This window comes from Arachis stenosperma, chromosome 6 (genome assembly GCF_014773155.1).
Source record: "Arachis stenosperma cultivar V10309 chromosome 6, arast.V10309.gnm1.PFL2, whole genome shotgun sequence".
Taxonomy (NCBI): Eukaryota; Viridiplantae; Streptophyta; class Magnoliopsida; order Fabales; family Fabaceae; genus Arachis; species Arachis stenosperma.
In genome coordinates this window covers 142427957-142447801 of record NC_080382.1, presented here as the reverse complement: position 1 = coordinate 142447801, position 19845 = coordinate 142427957, and the positions used below count along the sequence as shown (strand labels likewise).

The 19845-nt window shown below is 32.3% G+C and overlaps 1 protein-coding gene across 3 annotated transcripts; it reads right to left on the bottom strand.

Annotated features, from left to right (window-relative positions):
• Window positions 1-9647: 9647 nt before the first annotated feature.
• On the bottom strand, window positions 9648-15005 carry LOC130932482 (histone deacetylase 2). 3 transcript variants are annotated; one of them, XR_009067462.1, is made up of 14 exons: window positions 14663-15005; window positions 14521-14576; window positions 14311-14428; window positions 13431-13493; window positions 13079-13147; window positions 12821-12987; window positions 12657-12721; window positions 12529-12575; window positions 11669-11713; window positions 11529-11579; window positions 11073-11159; window positions 10799-10886; window positions 10018-10174; window positions 9648-9935 (listed from the first exon to the last, which is right to left on the bottom strand). XR_009067462.1 is itself a non-coding variant. In XM_057861812.1 (13 exons), exons 1-13 carry the CDS (start codon window positions 14882-14884, stop codon window positions 10083-10085), a joined length of 1170 nt encoding a protein of 389 aa, XP_057717795.1. In that variant the 5' UTR covers window positions 14885-15005; the 3' UTR covers window positions 9649-10082. The 3 variants fall into 3 exon arrangements, 2 of the variants coding, with proteins under 2 accessions (XP_057717795.1, XP_057717796.1); XM_057861812.1 differs by having other exon boundaries at window positions 9649-10174; XM_057861813.1 differs by lacking the exons at window positions 9648-9935; window positions 10018-10174; window positions 10799-10886; window positions 11073-11159 and adding an exon at window positions 11173-11416.
• Between the last annotated feature and the right edge of the window lie 4840 nt (window positions 15006-19845).

Sequence of the window (19845 nt, the reverse complement as noted above, 5' to 3'; positions counted from 1 at the left end):
TGTGAAATATTAATGATAACATACATAACACCCAACATATTCAATTAGAGGATAATCAAATATATTTACAAAAATCTATTAATTTAATAGCTCGATCATATTGGAAATAGGATTTATGTTTGAGAAAAAGAATTAAATTAACATATTTTCATAAATATATTGGTCAGTGTTCAATTAGACGTGTCAAATATGATGTATATTGTCAATTAACGTTCATAATATCAATCATTGACAAAAATTATTAATGGTGTGATCGAAAAATAAATATAATTAATTTTTAATTTTTGATAAATTAATTTGATTAAAAAATCTTTTAGGAACGAATTTAATTATTAACCCAAATTTTTAATTTTCTCTACCTTAATGACAATGTTAAGAAATTTAGGGTGGATTTAAGTAAATCTTCTAAGTAACTTATTAAAATGACTTTGAAAATATAATTTTTAAAGTTGTAATAGTTATATTTGGTAAATTAAATTAAAAATAATTTTTAATAAGTATAAAAATATTAATTGTATTTGATAAAATAAATTATAAAATTTAAAAATTTATAATAGACAAAAATATATAAATAAAATTAAATATTTATTAAAATATAATTTTAATACATTAATAGTATAAAATATTTTATATAATCATTCAATTACATCTGTTTCTTTTAGATAATTATTTATGCAATCGATATGAAATATAATTAATTTTATTAACATAACACTACGTAATTAAATATATGTATAAAAATATTTTATATTAATAATATATCAAAATTAAATTTTATTTATTAATATAAAAAATTATATTAGATTTTAATTTTAATAAATACAAATTAACTTTAAAAAAATTTTTAGAGTATTTTTAAAACACTTAAAACTTTTAAAAATTATTATAATAAGATTAACAGATATTTGGTATTTTCAAAATATAGAAGAATATCTTATCCTTCATGTGAATAGTCAGGAATCAAAAAGATATATATTCATTTTTTTGTGCTTTTAATGTGTTTTTAATAGCACAGCTGGTTGATGGAAATGCACTTTGTCACCACTTGGATTTGTGTGTTCATGTCTTCATTGTTACGATAAGAATGGATGACCATGGAAGGTTTATGTTTCCTATGCTAAAAGGAACAATTCACATGACAAAGCAATTAATATAGTTTGAAAAAGTTGAATTTATTTGCCTATAAAAGCATAGACGAGGCAAATGGTTTGAACACACAAAAATAATAAACAAATCACTTCTCTCTTTTTCTTTATGTTGCTAATACTTTCTCTCTCTTTATATTAAATTTTTCTCCTCCCTCTTTCATACGCTACTAATATATAATAGAAATAAATATATAAGTTTCTTTTATTATTATATTATGATAATTATATTAGTGCATATCAAAGCTAGAGTCTTCTATTTATACTTATTTATTTTATATATTATATCTTCATTAGTTATTTATTTATTTTACAACACGTTATCAGCACGAGACTCTGATCAAATCTTTAGGAAGACTCAGGTAATATTTTCATTATGTCGAAGCTCTCTCATCTTGAATTCAATGCTCTTGATATATCTGGAAACAATTATTTACCATGGATATTAGATGCTGAAATCCACCTTGATTCAATGGATCTTGAAGATACCATTGAGGCTGAAAATAATACATCCCAGAAGGATAAAGATAAAGCCATATTTTCCTTCGTCATCATCTTGAAGTATGATTGAAAAAATGAATACCCCACATTAAAAGATCCTGCAGATCTGTGGAAAGACCTTGAAAAAGGTATAATCATGAAAAAACGGTGATACTTCCTCAAACCCGATATGTTAGAGAAAATTTTCTCGACCTTCCATGCCTCTCGAATGTGCTCCTGCAGCAGCAGTATCGAGAAAAAGAATTTAAAAAATATTCTGAGTTAATTTCTTGCCTTCTTGTTGCCGAACGCAACAATGAGTTGTTATTGAAAAATCATGAAGCGTGTCCAGCTGGCGCCGCCCCATTTTCTGAAGTAAATGTGGCAAATCATTACCCCAGAAGAGGTAAATGGCAAGTTTTTAATAACAAGAAAAATTATGGAAGGAAAAAGAATTATGAGGATCTCACCAGAAGTGGGACAAAGAAAGGAATATCGGGCAGAATAAATTAACCGAGGAGAAGTGTTTCCGCTGTGGTGGAAAGGGCCATTGGTCACGTACCTGTCGTACCCCAAGGCACCTAGTCGATCTTTACCAGGCATCTTTGAAAAAGAACGACAAAGGAAAGGAAACAAATTTTGTTTCAAATGATGCTGAGAACTCCACCACTCATTATGATGTATCTGATTTCTTTGAGGATCTTGAAGGAAATATTGGTCATTTGATCAATGATGGAATAGTTTAATATGTGGGATTGTGAAGTATATACGTAAATAAATAATGTAAAGAACTTATTGTTAAGTTTTATTTTCTATGTATTTAAGTTTCAAATGTGATGTACATAAATAATGAAATATTAATATGAATTTTGAAATCAATAAATGTGTCATGTTTTTAAAATAAAATTTTAGTATATGACATTATCTTATATACAGTGTTTCTTAGAAAAATAATTCTGATCAAGTATTCAATTTAACTGTGCATATTACTCATTTTATTATTTGTTTTTGAAGAATGGCAAGGATATGTAATGAAGATGTATGCCTTGCGGATAGTGCAAGTTCGCACACTATTCTCAAAAGTGATATATATTTTACCCATCTTGTGCCAAAAGAGGAATATGTTAATACTATTATTGGCTCAGGCAATGTGATAGAAGGCTCCGGAAGAGCTGTAATTTTGTTTCCTGGAGGAACAAAATTTATAATAAATAATGCACTATTATCTACCAAGTCTCTGAGAAACTTGTTGAGTTTCAAAGATATTCGCCGAAATGGATATCATATTGAGACTATGAATGAGGGAAATCATGAGTATTTATGTATCACAACTCATGATTCAAATAAGAAAGTTATATTAGAAAAATTACCCTCTCTTTCATCTGGGTTGTATTATACCAAGATTAGTGCAATTGAATCACATGCCACTGTAAACCAGAAGTTTACTAGCCCAAATGAATTCATAACTTGGCACGACCGTTTGGGTCATCCGGGAACAACCATGATGAGGAGAATTATTGAAAACTCTCATGGACATTCACTAAAGAACCAGAAGATTCTTAAAACTAGTGAATTTTGTTGTGCTGCATGTTCTCAGGGAAAGCTAATTTTAAAGCCATCACCAGTAAAGATTGGATTTGAGTCTCCTGAATTCCTAGAAAGGATTCAAGGTGATATATGTGGACCTATTCATCCACCATGTGGATCTTTTAGATATTTTATGGTCCTCATAGACGCATCTTCGAGATGGTCACATGTGTGCTTATTATCTTCTCGCAACCTGGCGTTTGCGAGATTACTGGCTCAAATTATTCGATTAAAAGCACAATTTCCAGAAAATCCAATTAAAGCAATTCGTCTTGATAATGCTGGTGAATTTACTTCCCAAGCTTTTGATGCTTATTGTATGGCTAATGGAATAAGTGTTGAACATCTAGTAGCTTATGTTCACACACAAAATGGGTTAGCAGAATCACTTATTAAGCGCCTCCAATTAATCACTAGACCCTTGCTTATGAGAACAAATCTCCCAACCTCGGTTTGGGGGCATGCTATTTTACATGCCGCAGCACTTATTCGTTTGAGGCCAACAAGTTATCATCAATTCTCTCCTATGCAATTAGCTTTTGGCCAGCAGCCAAATGTTTCCCATTTAAGAATATTTGGGTGTGCAATATATGTTCCCATTGCACCACCTAATCGCACCAAAATGGGACCCAAAGAAAATTGGGGATATATGTTGGATATGATTCTCCCTCTATAGTGAGGTATCTTGAGATACAAACTGGTGATGTGTTTAAAGCCCGGTTTGCGGATTGTCATTTTGATGAATCAAAATTTCCAACATTAGGGGGAGAGAATAAGCTTCCTGAAAAGGAACTTAATTGGAATGCATCATCGTTGATGCATTTAGATCCTCGATCAGGGCAATGTGAACTAGAAGTTCAAAAGATTATACATTTGCAAAGAATAGCAAATGAATTGCCTGATGCATTTTCCGATACAAAGAGGATAACCAAATCTTATATACCAGCGGAAAATGCCTCAATTCGAATTGACGTCCCAGTAGGACAAGTAGCCACTGAAGCAAATTCATGCCAGAAGCGTGGCAGGGCGGAAAATGCCCCAATTCGAATTGATGTCCCAGTAGGACAAATAGCCACAGAAGCAAATACACGCCAGAAGCGTGGCAGGCCTGTCGGTTCCAAAGACAAAAATCCTCGAAAGAGAAAAGAGGTAAATAATGTTCCTGTTGAAAAAGACATAGTAGAGACACCTGCAGTTGTCCAAAATTCTGATATAACGCCAGAAGACGTTCAGGTACCTGAAAATTGTGAAAATGACGAGATCTCGATAAATTATGTCTTTACAGGAGAGAAATGGGACCGAAATAAGACAATTGTCAATGAAATATTTGCATATAATGTGGCATTAGATATCATGCATGAAAGTAAGGATCTTGAGCCAAGATCAGTCGAAGAATGTCGACAAAGAAATGATTGGCCAAAATGGGAAGCAGCCATGAAGGCTGAATTAGACTCACTTGCAAAACGTGAAGTCTTTGGACCTGTAGTCCGTACACCTGTAGATGTAAAACCTGTTGGATACAAATGGGTATTTGTGAGAAAACGAAATGATAAAAATGAAGTTGTGAGCTATAAAGCCCGACTTGTGGCACAAGGTTTTTCACAAAGGCCCGGTATAGATTATGAAGAAACGTATTCCCCTGTAGTGGATGCGATAACATTGCGTTATTTGGTCAGTTTATCTGCATATCATAAACTGCATATGCATTTAATGGATGTGGTAACAGCCTATTTATACGGCTCATTAGATCGGGATATCTATATGAAAGTCCCTGAAGGATTAAAGATATCTAAACCATCCAATGAATATTCGCAAGGGTTATACTCAGTCAAATTGCAAAGATCTTTATATGGTCTAAAGCAATCTGGACGAATGTGGTATAATCGTCTTACTGAGTATCTGGCCAAAAATGGTTTCAGGAATGATGATATATGCCCGTGTGTTTTCATAAAGAAAACTGCTTCTGGATTCATTATAATTGCTGTATATGTTGATGATTTAAATATCATTGGGACTCCTGAAGAGATTCCAACAATTATAAAAACTCTAAAAGAAGAGTTTGAGATGAAAGATCTTGGAAAGACTAAATTTTGTCTCGGCCTGCAGATCGAGCATATAAAAGACGGGATCTTTATTCATCAAACAACATACACAGAAAAGATCTTGAAGAGATTTTATATGGATAAGTCACATCCATTAAGTACCCCAATGATCGTAAGATCTTTGGATGTGAAAAAGGATCAATTCCGTCCTAAAGAAGAAAATGAAGATATCCTTGGTCCTGAAGTGCCATATCTTAGTGCCATTGGAGCACTAATGTATCTTGCTAATAATACGCGACCTGACATATCATTCGCGGTGAATTTACTAGCAAGGTATAGTTCCTCTCCAACCAGAAGACATTGGAGTGGAATCAAACAAATTTTTCGATATCTTCATGGAACGGTTGATATGGGATTGTTTTACCCCTATGGATCCAAGTCACAACTAGTTGGCTATGCAGATGCTGGCTACTTGTCTGATCCACATAAAGGGAGATCTCAAACAGGATATCTGTTTACATATGGTGGTACAGCTATATCTTGGAGGTCCACGAAACAGACAATTGCTGCAACATCCTCTAATCATGCTGAAATACTGGCGATTCATGAAGCTAGTCGCGAGTGTTTTTGGCTAAGGAGTCTGATTCAATATATTATGTCATCATGTGGACTGATTGATCATAAGATAGCTCCAACTGTCCTGTTTGAAGATAATACAGCATGCATTGCTCAACTTAAAGGCGGATACATTAAAGGTGATAGAACAAAGCATATTTCTCCCAAATTCTTCTTCACTCATGACCTTTAAAATCAAGGGACAATTGATGTCCAACAGATCCGTTCAAGTGACAATCTGGCAGATTTATTTACAAAGTCACTCCCAAAATCCTCCTTTGAAAGATTGGTACATGAAATTGGGATGCGCCAATTTCGAGACGTTAAATGATGTCGGCAAGAGGGGGAGACTGTACTCTTTTTCCCTTGGTCAGGTTTTTTCCCATTGGGTTTTTCTTGACAAGGTTTTTAATGAGGCAGTCCCCATCACAAAGGATATTGTACTCTTTTTCCTTCACTAAGGTTTTTCCCACAGGGTTTTCCTTTAGTAAGGTTTTAATGAGGCAATAATCTTAAATGGTCATCCAAGGGGGAGTGTTACGATAAGAATGGATGACCATGGAAGGTTTATGTTTCCTATGCTAAAAGGAACAATTCACATGACAAAGCAATTAATATAGTTTGAAAAAGTTGAATTTATTTGCCTATAAAAGCATAGACAAGGCAAATGGTTTGGACACACAAAAACAATAAACAAATCACTTCTCTCTTTTTTTTTATGTTGCTAATACTTTCTCTCTCTTTATATTAAATTTTTCTCCTCCCTCTTTCATACGCTACTAATATATAATAGAAATAAATATATAAGTTTCTTCTATTATTATATTATGATAATTATATTAGTGCATATCAAAGCTAGAGTCTTCTATTTATACTTATTTATTTTATATATTATATCTTCATTAGTTATTTATTTATTTTACAACATTCATGACTCAAATCCGGATGTTTTTGGGTTAATTTGCAAATACCAAAGGGTATTCTTTTATTGAATTTGAATTTTTCAATTATTTTTTATTACACCCGTAATTCATAACTATATAAATAATAGAGTCAACATTTAATTCGTTCTCTTTCTATTTTTTCAAAGGATAAAACAATTCTTATAAAGAGTAATATTAGGAGTCAATAATTTTAGTATTTTATAATTATCAATTGGTAATTAATAATATTTTTAATGGTGTGAGATTATATTTAATGATGAAAAATCACTCATTTTTTTTAATGATTAAATGTTGACCAGAAAATATAAAAATTATTGACCCTTAAACTTTTTCTTCTTATAAAAAACACGAAAACATTTCAGTTTTTAACAAAATTATTTAAAAACAATAAAATTATTCTCTTAAAAAAACCGTTAAATGATAACAAAATTAGTATTGTAAAGATTTTATTTATAATTGAGGAGATTTTAAATCTTACAAAAACAAATTTATAATATGACAAACTACTATCACTATTTGAGGTGGAGCCTCACAGTGAGGAAGGAGGTATGACTCTCCTACCTTTTAGTTTTTTTTTTATATAAATATAAATTATATATAAATTTTAGTTTAATTCTCTTAAAATTTTTGTTTTAGTCTTATTTGATTGTAAAATCAATTTTTGGTCTCTATTTAAAGTTGTATTTGTTTATAGGCACGTGACACAGTAACATAAAAATTTAAAATTATATTTGATAAATAAAACATAGACAAAAACATTATATCATCACCAATTTTTTCTTTGAAAGGTATTATTTTTCTCTGACATCACTTCCGGCAACAGTCTTTTTTCACTTAACTACTAATAAAAAAAATTTTAAAAATAAACTTATTAATAATTTATAAGTTTAAAATCCACACAAATTATAAATAAAATTTACACAAAATTAATTTTAATTACTATTTAACAAAATTTTAATATAAAAATTGTATTGTCCCAAAATAATTTTGTTATGCCCAAAAAATTCTATTTTTTTACGAAAATAGTCTTATCTTTTAAAAAATAGGCATGAACCGAAGTAGATATTTATTTGCAAAATAATAAAATAAAATCATTCGTTGAAATGTAAGATAATAAAGTTAATCTCTCACCAAAAAAACAAAAACAGAGTAATTATTCTTAAATACTTTTTATTAAGTAAGAAGTGGTGTACTTTTTATTAATTAAACAAATTTAACCTTTTATTTATTATATTATATATTAATTACTTATATTTAGAATCTTAAAATTTAAAAGTTATAACTTATAATTTAAAGGTTAAAATTTAGAATATAAAAATTTAAAATTTAAAATATAAACAGCGTTACATTCCCTATTTCTTTCAAAACACATTAGCATTCGTTGACTTTCTACTCATTAAATTCTGAACAACAAAATTATCTAATATAAGAAAACATTAAAAAACAAAAAGAATTTATCTTCTTCAAAACTGCAAATGATATCCTAGGTCTAGCATTAAAACTACTATTGTAGTAGAAAAAACAATGATAAATTATTAGAAGGATAAATTTGGGATTTACTTAAATAATAATGATGATGATGGGTGTGTTTGGCAACCACGTTTGAAGAAGAAAAGTATGTTACAATTTTTTGAAAGTTTCACTTTTTCGTTTGGCTAATTTTCTTCTCCACAAACGCAGAAGCGATTTTGTTCATAAAATCACGTTTACAAGAAGCAAGAATTTCTAGCTTCTCCGTTACATTAACGGACTTTTAGCCACTATATTCAACATTTATTTATTTTTTACCAACTTTATCCTTTATACATATTATTACATTATTTATAAAATTCTTATTATTTCTCTCTATATGAGCTTTTTTTTATTATTTATTATTTATATTTTTTATTATTTTTTATTTGATATTATATATTTTTATAGTTGGAATTTTTGTGTATTATATTTATTATTATCTTTTTATAATAGAATTTATTGATTCCATTAGACAAAATAAATTAACAAAAAAATAAAACATAAATAATAATAATAGTTAAAAATTATAGCGTACTAAAAAAAATACTAAGAGTACTAAAAATATACTATATAAAAAACATATGAAAAAAGTATAAAAGAAAAATTAAATATGTATAAAAAGATAACATTATAATTTAATATCATGTCCTTTTAAGTAATTATCTATCTAAAAGTAATTTTAACTAATATTATCCAAACAATATTTATTTTATCAAAATCAATTTTGGTATAAAATTACAAAACATAAATCATGTTGACATAAACTTATTTCTACTCAAAGTCAATTCTATAAAATCACTTTTATTCATAACTCCTACAATCCAAACACACGCGATATAGTTGGACAGATTCGTTAACAACATGGTGTATTGGTGTCCGATAAGAATGCTCCATACTTTGCGTTGTCACTGCTGATCTCGGTCCCGTCTCTTCCTTCTATCGTTTACAAATATTATTAAAGAAAAACAACTATTTTTACCCATAGATGTTTAAGACATTGACAAAACTACTCATAAAAGAACAAAATTAATGTTACACCTATAAAACATAAATTTTATACAACGAAAATATCCAAAATTTTAAAATTACCCTTATCCTTCGACTTCAACCTCAACATCTCTTTCTCCCTAAATTCCAAACTTTCATCATCTTCCATCACCACTACTTTTTATCATCTCTATTACTCCTCCTCCACCACCACCACCATATCTCTTCAAACCTCAGTTTCACAGCCTCCCTTTTAAAAAAGATAAAATCATCCAGAAACAAATATAACAAAGCACGAATTTTATTTGGTTTTGGTTAGAAAATAAAAAGGGGAAGTGAAGAAGAAAAATCGAAGGAAGAAACAGAAAAAACAAAATCTTGGCACGAGTTGTGTTAATAATGCACTGAAAGAAAAGGGAAAAAAAATGGAAAAAGGATTAAAAAGGAAAAAAGAAGTTTGACAGTTTTCTCATCCATCCATTATTGGAACACAAATAAGAACTAAAAAGAAGAGGGATAAACGTATGTATAAGATACACTGACATATTTACAGAATATTCATGTAGAGTTCATTCTTTCTTTTTTCACTACCTGGTAGTGGCAGGCAGGATACCCTTGGGAAACTAACAAAATAAACACACAAAAGGATCAGTGGAAACATTCTAATCCAGTTGCTTTCGAGATCTAAATATCTTTACAACAGACCTTTTTTGTTAATTGATCATGATATAATCTCATAAGGTGCAAGCAAGGAGCATCCTTTGGCAGTCTTAGGAACCCTGTTTGTCTTCTATCAAGCATTTCTTGGACAGATTGACTATTGAATCTGCAATGACTCTAGCACTGGATTTCATATAACCACCTGAAACATTACATGAAAAACAAAAAGGGAACCTAATAAACATCTCATAATAAGCTGAGAAAAATTCTTTCTATTTCCAATCTTTATTTCATTTTTTCTTTTACAAAATCTTGAAAGAAAACAGGAATACTGAAAAAGTTAGTTGAGAATGTTGTCATTTCTACAATAGTTAACTATGACCATCTCCTTTAGGGCATAACTATACCAGCAGAGAGGGCCAATATCAGGTTTAGAAGAAACTAACAATAACAATTCATCTAACTAAAATGATAAACCGAAGAGATAAAAAAAAGGGGTTTAATGTCTCTACAACCGATGTGTCCCACACACAACACACAATTCTCTTTTAAATATTTTAGCTTATCATATTATGAGTGTTTCTAAGATTTCAACACAATAGATGATTAGAAAGATAATATGGAAAATGGCCTTTCAATGGTGAAGGGAAGCCTCTGGCACACTGGCTGGAGATGTCACCACTCACCCACATGGCCAAGAGGACATGGTTTGTTTTATGGAATTAGCACAGTGAAAATTTGTAGTAGGTTAGACCCACGAGAGTGTTTCGAGTTAAATATGTGTTAGGAACCCAGCCATACGGGACAGATGAAAAATATAGCAAACCTGACGTGAGCATGACAATAGGAATGTTCTTCTCACGAGCAAACCGAAAAACTTTCTCATCTCTGAGGGTAATCCCATCAGGACTAATCTGCAAGTACAAAATAGCACAAGAACCAGCTATGGTAAGTGACAAGAATCAACTGCAACATAACTCGGATAATGACCAACTCTTATTATGTTGAAACTTGAAAGTATAGATGAAGAGCAAATGACCACTGAAGTTGAAATCAATTAATATTTTACAGCAATAAAGTGAATCTAATAACAAGATTACCTTTAACCTTCCTAATGGATCACCATCTAAGATGTCAGTTCCGGCATTGTAAACTATCAACTCAGGGTCAAAGCTACGCCCAGCAACCTTAAATCACATTGACATGAAAAACAATAAGTAAAAATGAAGGGGTTCATCAACCAAAAAGGGGTAGGAGTTAAATAACATAACTTCGTCAAGTGATAAACAATTTTGAAAATAAATGCCTTATAAACATACGTGAAGGAGTAAAATTTCCTTCCCTTTAATGTTTAAATAACGAAGGGAAAAGTAAGAGTCGGCACATCATGAACCAAACTGGATAGCTATTATAGTTGGAACTTGGATACTTCAATACTGTATAGCTATAGCAAGGAAAAAATTGCATAAATATAAGGATACCTAGTCCTAGTTCAGTAAAATATTCATGCCGAAAGTACGACAGAAAACAAGGCTTTTAGTGAGAATGTAATATACCTCTAGTGCTTCATCTAATTTCTGCAGGTAATCTTCCGTGAGTGTCCCACTCTGAAAGTTCAATAATAGAGAAAAAAAATTGGTCATATAAGCAAAGCACAAGACAAGTATTCACATTTTAACTGACATAGTGAATATACCTTCACTTCAACTTTCTGATTTATGTAGTTCCTTGCCTCATAATCCTAATATTATAAAATGATAAGGAAATTGTAAGAAGTTTGGTAAGCTGCTACCACCACAATATATTGATTATAGCCACAACAGAATATATGCACATTCTAAAATAAAATCAAATAACAATTGACTGTTGCTGAACACCTTCAAAAACATATTTAGGCCGTTTCCCTAATATGTAGAACATTGTTATCTAGAAGGCATAACAATCCATTTCCAAGACATTTTTTGGCAGCACAATTTTGCTGGCATCCTGTACACTTCATTGTTTCAACTCATTGGCAGATACAAACAGATATGCATGGCATGTTAAGCTTGACATAAATGACATTTTCTAACAATTAAAATATATTTTAAATCATTGCTTAAAAGGTTAGCACAAGAAAGAAATACAAACCCCACAAATAATAGCTGACAACAATATGGAGTTTAGTAGATCAACCCCAAAAACATTTGCAGTTCAGTACCATGAACAAAGATAGAGGAATACCAAAGAAAATCTAATAGAAACAATTAGAAAGGACATTGATCTAAATAAACTTTCAGAAAATTCAGGTTTTAACAAAGCCATAATACTTAATAGTATTGCTTGATCTATGTATCTTGAATCATCTAATGACATTGATTAAAAGAGTAAAAACACTCATCTTCCAACCACCACAAAGGACATGATAAACCAAATGTGTGGTAAAAGCCACAAGACATTGGCAGCATGTCTGATGTCATGCAGTGACGATGAATAAATAAGCCAAATGTGAAAAGGGGAAATTAAAGAAAATCACTTCAAAATTATGAACACAAAACAAAGGAGCAGATAGCTCACCAAAGGGTATATTCCAGGGTTGTACATGTCCAAAATGTAGACTCGGCCTGCCATTACACAGTCTTTTCAGTGAAAATCCTAAAAGGTAAGAAGTCAGACAACAGAAGGAGAAATTTTTGTGGCCATACTATCATAGGCAAAGTCTGTTTCATGGCCATTTCCTTGATGTGCATCAAGATCAATGATCATCACCCTAAAGATTTTGCAGACAGTTAGAAGATAATTCTAATTTGCACGTGTTAAGAGCATGTCCTAGCTTGCAATTATAAAGCTTAAACGACAGTTATACTACCTTGATATATTCAACCGAACCAAAGCAAAGTGGATGCAAAGAGAAATATCTGCATAAGCACAAAATCCACCTCCTTTTTCTGCAGAGCAGTGATGAAATCCTCCTCCTACGTTAATGGCCCATCCTCTCTCTTTTGCAAGTTTTGCAGACAAAATAGTTCCACCAACCTACTGCAGTAATAAGAATAAGACCTGAATTTCGGAGAAGCTAAACAGAAAAGACAAGGAAAATGAACAAGGAAAAAGAAAGTTACTTCACCTGCTTCCGGAATGGATGAAGAACTTTTTGTTGCACAAGACAATTGGGAAATAACCCCACCGGAGGGACCTACGTTTATTATTCTATATCAGTGAATATTTAGCATGTCAACTGCATAAAGTTCCAGCAATTACCAATTTTGTACAAAATAATAAAAAACAAATACACAAAAGCATTCCAATAAATATGTAAGTTTATTTTCTTGATTTCTTCCTATTGTACAAAAGGAAAGATAAAGACTAACTACATACCCTTTCATGCAAGGGCACCATAAGTAATGAAAATCAATGAATGAGAAGTATCAACAACAAAAGAGTAAATGGCTACCTCAAGCCTAAAAGTGATGAAGTACCTCAATTATTGTAGCCACATTTGAACTCTCCTTCAGGCTATTCAAGTACGATTCTGAGTGCACCTTTGACAACAAAATAAAAATTTAAGTGTAAAGAAAGAAATGGAATTAGCACTAGTCCTTCAGAATATACATATATTTTTTTAAGAAAGGGTACCTTTTCTTCTTCAGAAAGGTGTGCAGTAAGAAAGTTAACAAGTCATTTAAAATAACTTAACAGCCGTAAATACAACAAGGTAATGATAATTATTACAAGTGTAGTTAAGGTACCATAAAATGGAAAGTACAGTACTCACAATTTGGGGACTCAAAATGGCCTCCCTCCTTTCCCCCTCTTTTTGATAGATAATCAAGGTTATCTAATATCTAATGACTAAAGAAAATGTTCTTAACCAGTACTATGGTCAGCTCAAGTTGACAACACTCAACTGTATGATTGGTTGCCAGAAAAATTTCAGTCCTTAAACAACAATTTTTCAAGGGAAAAATAAAGAAGAAAACGCATATGAAAAGCATAAAATTATAAATTATATATAGTCAAAGCTCCAGTGTTTCCCAATCTCACTGCTCTTACCTTTCAGTTCACATATCATCTTCCACTCCATATAACTAAATGTGTTAACGTGCTTAATTATTTCACAGCAATAGACACACAAACGAAAAAATTGACAGGCATCAAGTGACTGATAGTTGAATTTACTATTGCATTTTTATAAGCATAATATATACAATTTTGAAATAAAATTAATTATTAATCAGTGTAGCTTGTTTAGAATAAGTGAATATATATAAATGAGTGTTCTGTATGATATTTTTTACTCGTAGATCAAGCATTCAAGCTAATGCAAACTCCTAAAAAAGTTAATTACACAGTGATTACCACTAAAAGATCATCCTTTGAAGCTTCAAGAGGCTCAACAATGCATTTCTTATCCAGAACACCAAACGACACTAGGAATCTACAAACTCGCCCCCATTTAGAAGAATCAAACGGGTGCCTACACCAATTCATAATGCACTATTAATTGAAGAAAATAATAATTCAATCACCAGTGTTTAGAAAGAAAAAAGCTAAAAAAAAATTCCTTACAGTTTCTCAATGCCGAGAAAGGATATGTCATATGATTCAGAATAGATAATCGGAACCTGAATTGCACAAAAACCTAACTAAGTTCAAATAAACCACAAGTACTAGTGTGTGGTTTGTAGTGTTGTTACTTCTTAGTTCATACCTTGGAGCGAGGCACATCGAAGTAGAGCTTGCTCGAGAAGATGCGGTTGCGCTGAACAGGGTCGTTTACTGATGAAGAAGACATCGTAAACGACGTCGGTTTGGACAGACGGCGGAATCTGACGGCAGCTGCTGCGACAGTGATGAACGCGAGAACAAAAGCGGAGGTGTAAGGGAAGCGAGTCGACTCAGTAACGAATTTTTGGATGAAAGTGAAACTCATGAATCGGTGGAACTTTCCTAGCTCGTTCTTGAACTCGGACTGCGGAAGCGATAACTGATAAGAACTTATCAATGGCAGAATGGAATGTTCGACGAGTTAACTCGCTCCGAGTTCAACTCGACACGGGCGGTGTTGATGTTGATGACTCACTCGATAGAACAACTAGTTTTTGCAACACGTGGACAATTTTCCTTTTTTAATTATTATTTAGTTATTTAATTATAAAAGGATATTCTTAAAAACTCTTTTATTTTTGTTATTGAGTAAGGAGTATTTTATTATTAATTGAATAAATTTTAATTTTTTATTTGTTATATTTTATATCAATAATATAAATTTAAAACAATAATTTACCAATAAGTTAATCAACTTTTATAAGAATATATAAATAAAACAAATTTATCAAAGGATCGTGTCCATAGAACAAAATAAGGCATTAATTATAAAATTTTAGTATGACTAAGATGATAAATTCACGTGGCTAATTAACAAACGTGTATGGAAAAGAGTTACATCATGTTGATACTTTTATTTTATTTCTAATATAAAAAAATAAAATTTTAGTCTTTAATTGTAACAATAACTTAAAAATTAAATATATGGTTGGGCATTAGGTTAGCAATAGGACTGGCAATTCATACCCTATTTGCGGGTACTTAATCCGGTCCAACTCGTTCGGGTAGGATAGGGTACAGTCCGAGTATATCTGCGGGTAGGGCAGGGTACGGGTTTAGAGTGTACCCTATCCTACGCTACCCGCACCTCATATATAACACATAATTTATAAAAATTTCTCTATATAGTGAAGGAAGTAAGCACTTTTTAATTTTCATATGGAACTAGCAAATATGTTGAACCGAATTATGGGAAGGGAAGGTGCTGAACATGAATGTGGTGTCAGGGAACCAACGAAATCGGACCGTGCGACACACCACCATCAACACGGACGGTCCGAGTTGTAGGCGCGAAAACGGAGGGTCCGAGTTGTAGCATGTTGGACACGCGGCACTCAACCCTTGCTCTCCAGACGGTGCCCCACATACATAGTAAAAAGGATGCAACATTAACTCTCACCATCCGAGTTTCACTTTTGAGCCTTCACTTTCCATCCCCAAAAATTCCATTGCTGTTCTTCATCCCTCTGCTGTTGGTGATTTGCATGGTGGGGAGAATAAAAAAATGTCAAAAAAAAAAAACTAAAGATGTTGATCGTCCTGAGGTACATATTATTCACTATCTCAGTTTGCCTGATTATGTAGGTTTGTTTAAATTTTTTTTTAATTTTTATAAATATAGTTATTATTGTTAAAAATTTAATTGTTATTATTATTGTTAGAATCTGAACTTAGAAATATGTATAAAATAGTTAGGAGTAATTTTAATTTTTTTTATTTTTTCACTATTTTTGTATGAAAATTATTATTGTTAGTGTGTTAATTATTATTATAGTTAGTGTGTTTAATGATGATGATGCTGTATAAATTGTTGTTGTTGCCGTGGTTAAAATAGAAACGTAATATTTTTTTAATTTGTTTAATGTTTTTTTTATAATTTTTAGAATTTCGAAAAAAGTGAAATATTAAAATAGTTAGAAAATAAATTACAAAAATAAAAAGAGTAGTGCCGAACTGGTATTAAAAAAATTTTGGATACAATTTTTTTGAAATTTTTTATAAATTTTTAACTATTTATAATTGTTATAATGTTATTCAATATTATTGTGGCTACAACAGTTGAAAAAAATTAATAAATAAAAACTGAATGGTTATTAGTATTAATTTACAAAAGCGTGTTACTTTAGTTAATTGTAATTATCATTGTTAGAACAGTTAACTATCTAATATAAAAAAAATTAGGCAAATATTTACGATGATTATTAATGTTTTTAAAAATTTTGATATTTGTGTTTAAATTTATTTAAGTAATAGCTAATACGTAATTAGTAAAACAAATAATAATAATGTTATTATTCAGAAAAATTATTGATATATCGTAAATAAAAAAACAAACAGCATCTCTAATTTACTAATTTTATTGAGATTTGATTTGGAAAGTATATATATGTATGTATTATCTATGTATTTGTATCTATTAGTTAATGTTGTTAATAATTCATTGTGGAAGTAGTAATTATTTGTTTTAGTCAAATAATTTATAACAGATGTATGGTTTCAAGTAATATTTGTTGTTGAGATAGTTGTGAAGATTTTGTTAATAAGTGTGTGTAGTTTAATAATGATTGCTTTGTAGGAGTAAATTAGCAATAGTTTGTGAGTTGACTAATAACTTGTTATGTTTTTTGTAGAAATTAAGAATGTTGACCTGTGACCATCCAATTCCGCCGGATCGGTACAACGATCGGGTAGAGGACTATTTACGAGTTACTGGATTCTATCATGCATCTCAAATTGGTGTCGTACAAAATCAGAAAGCACTCGTCAATGCTCTAATAGAACGGTGGCACCCAAATACACATACTTTTCACCTTCCAATTGGTGAGTGTGTCGTAACTCTTGAAGACGTGGCCCTAATTCTTGGTCTCCCGACGGATGGTCTTCCAGTTACTGGGATGACAATGAGTAGTTTCTCAGCGTTGGAGGCAGAATGTTTGCTTCAATTTGGCGTGGCACCGCGTAAGTCGGAGTGTAGAGGATGCTGTATAAGACTGACTTGGCTTCGGGAACTAAAAGAAAACATTCAGTTGACTGATGAATTAAGTATACAGAGGTATGTGAAGTGCCATATTATGTTGCTCATCGGGACGATCTTGTTTGGGGATAAATCTGGGGCAGGTGTTCATTGGAAGTTTCTTCCCTTGCTTTGTGATTTTGCCAGTATTGGACATTATAGTTGGGGTTCGGCTTGCCTAGCACACCTCTACAGGGGGTTATGCAGGGCATCTCGTTATAACTGTAAGGAAATAGATGGTCCAATAACACTTCTGCTCGATTGGACTTGGATGCGACTGCCATATCTATCACCGCTACCCAGAGAACCGCACAGTTTTCCACTAGCCAACAAGTAATGTTACTTTACAATCTACCCGTAGCTTTATATTTAAAATTCAGTCTAGCTAATTGAATATATGATATTAAGTGGCGTAACTGGGAGCGTGGTGACCGACGATATAGATATTTGAATCTAGCTCACTTTAGAAAGGCCTTTGATGAACTGCAGGAAGGCCAGGTGTGTTTTAATTAAAGATTTATGAGTTTGGGGCATTTTTATGAGGCATTTTTATTGAATTTGATAGTCTGGGTTGTAATCATGAGTTTTCTTTATTTTTCCCAGTTTGTGTGGGTTGCATATGCTGTGGATCGCGTGGATCCAAACATAATTCCTCCTGAGATCTATATGCAGTCGGTTGTGTGGTCCGCTACTGTTCCGTTGGTGTCATTTGAATGTATCGAGTGGCATGCTACCGATAGGTATAGGCGACAGTTCGGTTTAGTTCAAGGAGTACCTCTGCAGGAGCAGTCTCTGGACAAGGCGCATGGAGAAGTCCTGACTGGTCCTAAGAATCTTAACTGGGCCACAACACTGAGTCATTCAAGTTGGGTTATGCATTGGACAAACAGGTATCACTACGTTCTTTCTGAGCTTCCCATGCCTTCACAACATCCATTGGAAACTTATATGTACTGGTATCAGTCAACATATGGGGAGCACTTGAACTTGTTGAATCTTGTGGGTCAAGAAAGTGATGAGGACCATCAGGATATGGATGAGGGTAATCAGGATATGGATGATGGTGGTGAGGGTATGGATGAGGATAGTCAGCATGCGGATAATGACAATGAGGAACTTGAGCCACAGTCGGTTCCACCTCCTACTTCGAATCCACTACCACAAGAACAACCTCAGTTCTCAAGCCAGTATGTACCTCAGACACAGTTCTTCCCGTCATTTTCAATGCCTCAACAATATTGGGGTATGTCACAGTTTGAACCCGGAGAAGGAGGTTCTTTCAGCCAGTTGCTTGAGTTCATGGCTGGAGATGCAGGACAACCACAATATGGCAACCAGCCTGATAATTACTTAATTTACTAAATTAACTTATAAATACTAACGGATATTTAACTAGTTTACTACTTAACTAATAAATTCTAATTTAAATTTAACTAAATCAATAACTCTCTTATAAATTTACTATCTTAGACTTAAATACACAAATACGTAACCAATCTTTCGTATAATTATGGAGAATTACGTACCTGCATTGATATAATCCGGAAACTCCGGAACATGCATGACTTCCAAATCCAAAACTCGCATGAATGATGGCTCCTCAAACGGCACATCGTTTGCCAGAGCAGTTGCCACATCAGACACATCCGGAGCCATAGCTCCGTCACCTTGAACCTCATCTCCATCTGGACCAACAACTTCGTAGTTGCTTTCGAACTCTTCTTCACTGTCGCTATTGTAATCCTCCCGTAGAATATTCCGGTCGGCCTCAGATTGCTCAAACTCAACATACAACTCGATGAACGAGAGTTGACTCCAATTTTCAATATACAGGAAAAACATATCTTGCATGCTCGCTTCGTCCGTTACATATTTCGCTTGAAACTGGACAAATCCACCAAATACTTGTATAGAATTTCTGTATAGAATACATGATATCCTTCTTGCCCTCTCAGAATGAATCTTTTCACATATCACACCCTTGAGCTCTTCAAATGAGATCGTAAAAGGAATCACCAAAGCTAACGGATTTTCACAAACAAATGTTACTCCTTCAGATGTTTGTAACAAAATCTGACCAAAATAATACACCTTCAATAATACTCTGTCACTCATTTCACTCAATCACATTAACAACCTCATAAACTTGAGTTTTAGATTTTTGGCTCCTTTAACGATAGAGAGGAACTAAAAACCAGAAGGACCGTTGAAGAAGGAGAAGAAGAAGATGCGAGAGTGATTGCTCAGATCCAGTTTTCACCAACTTTTATTTA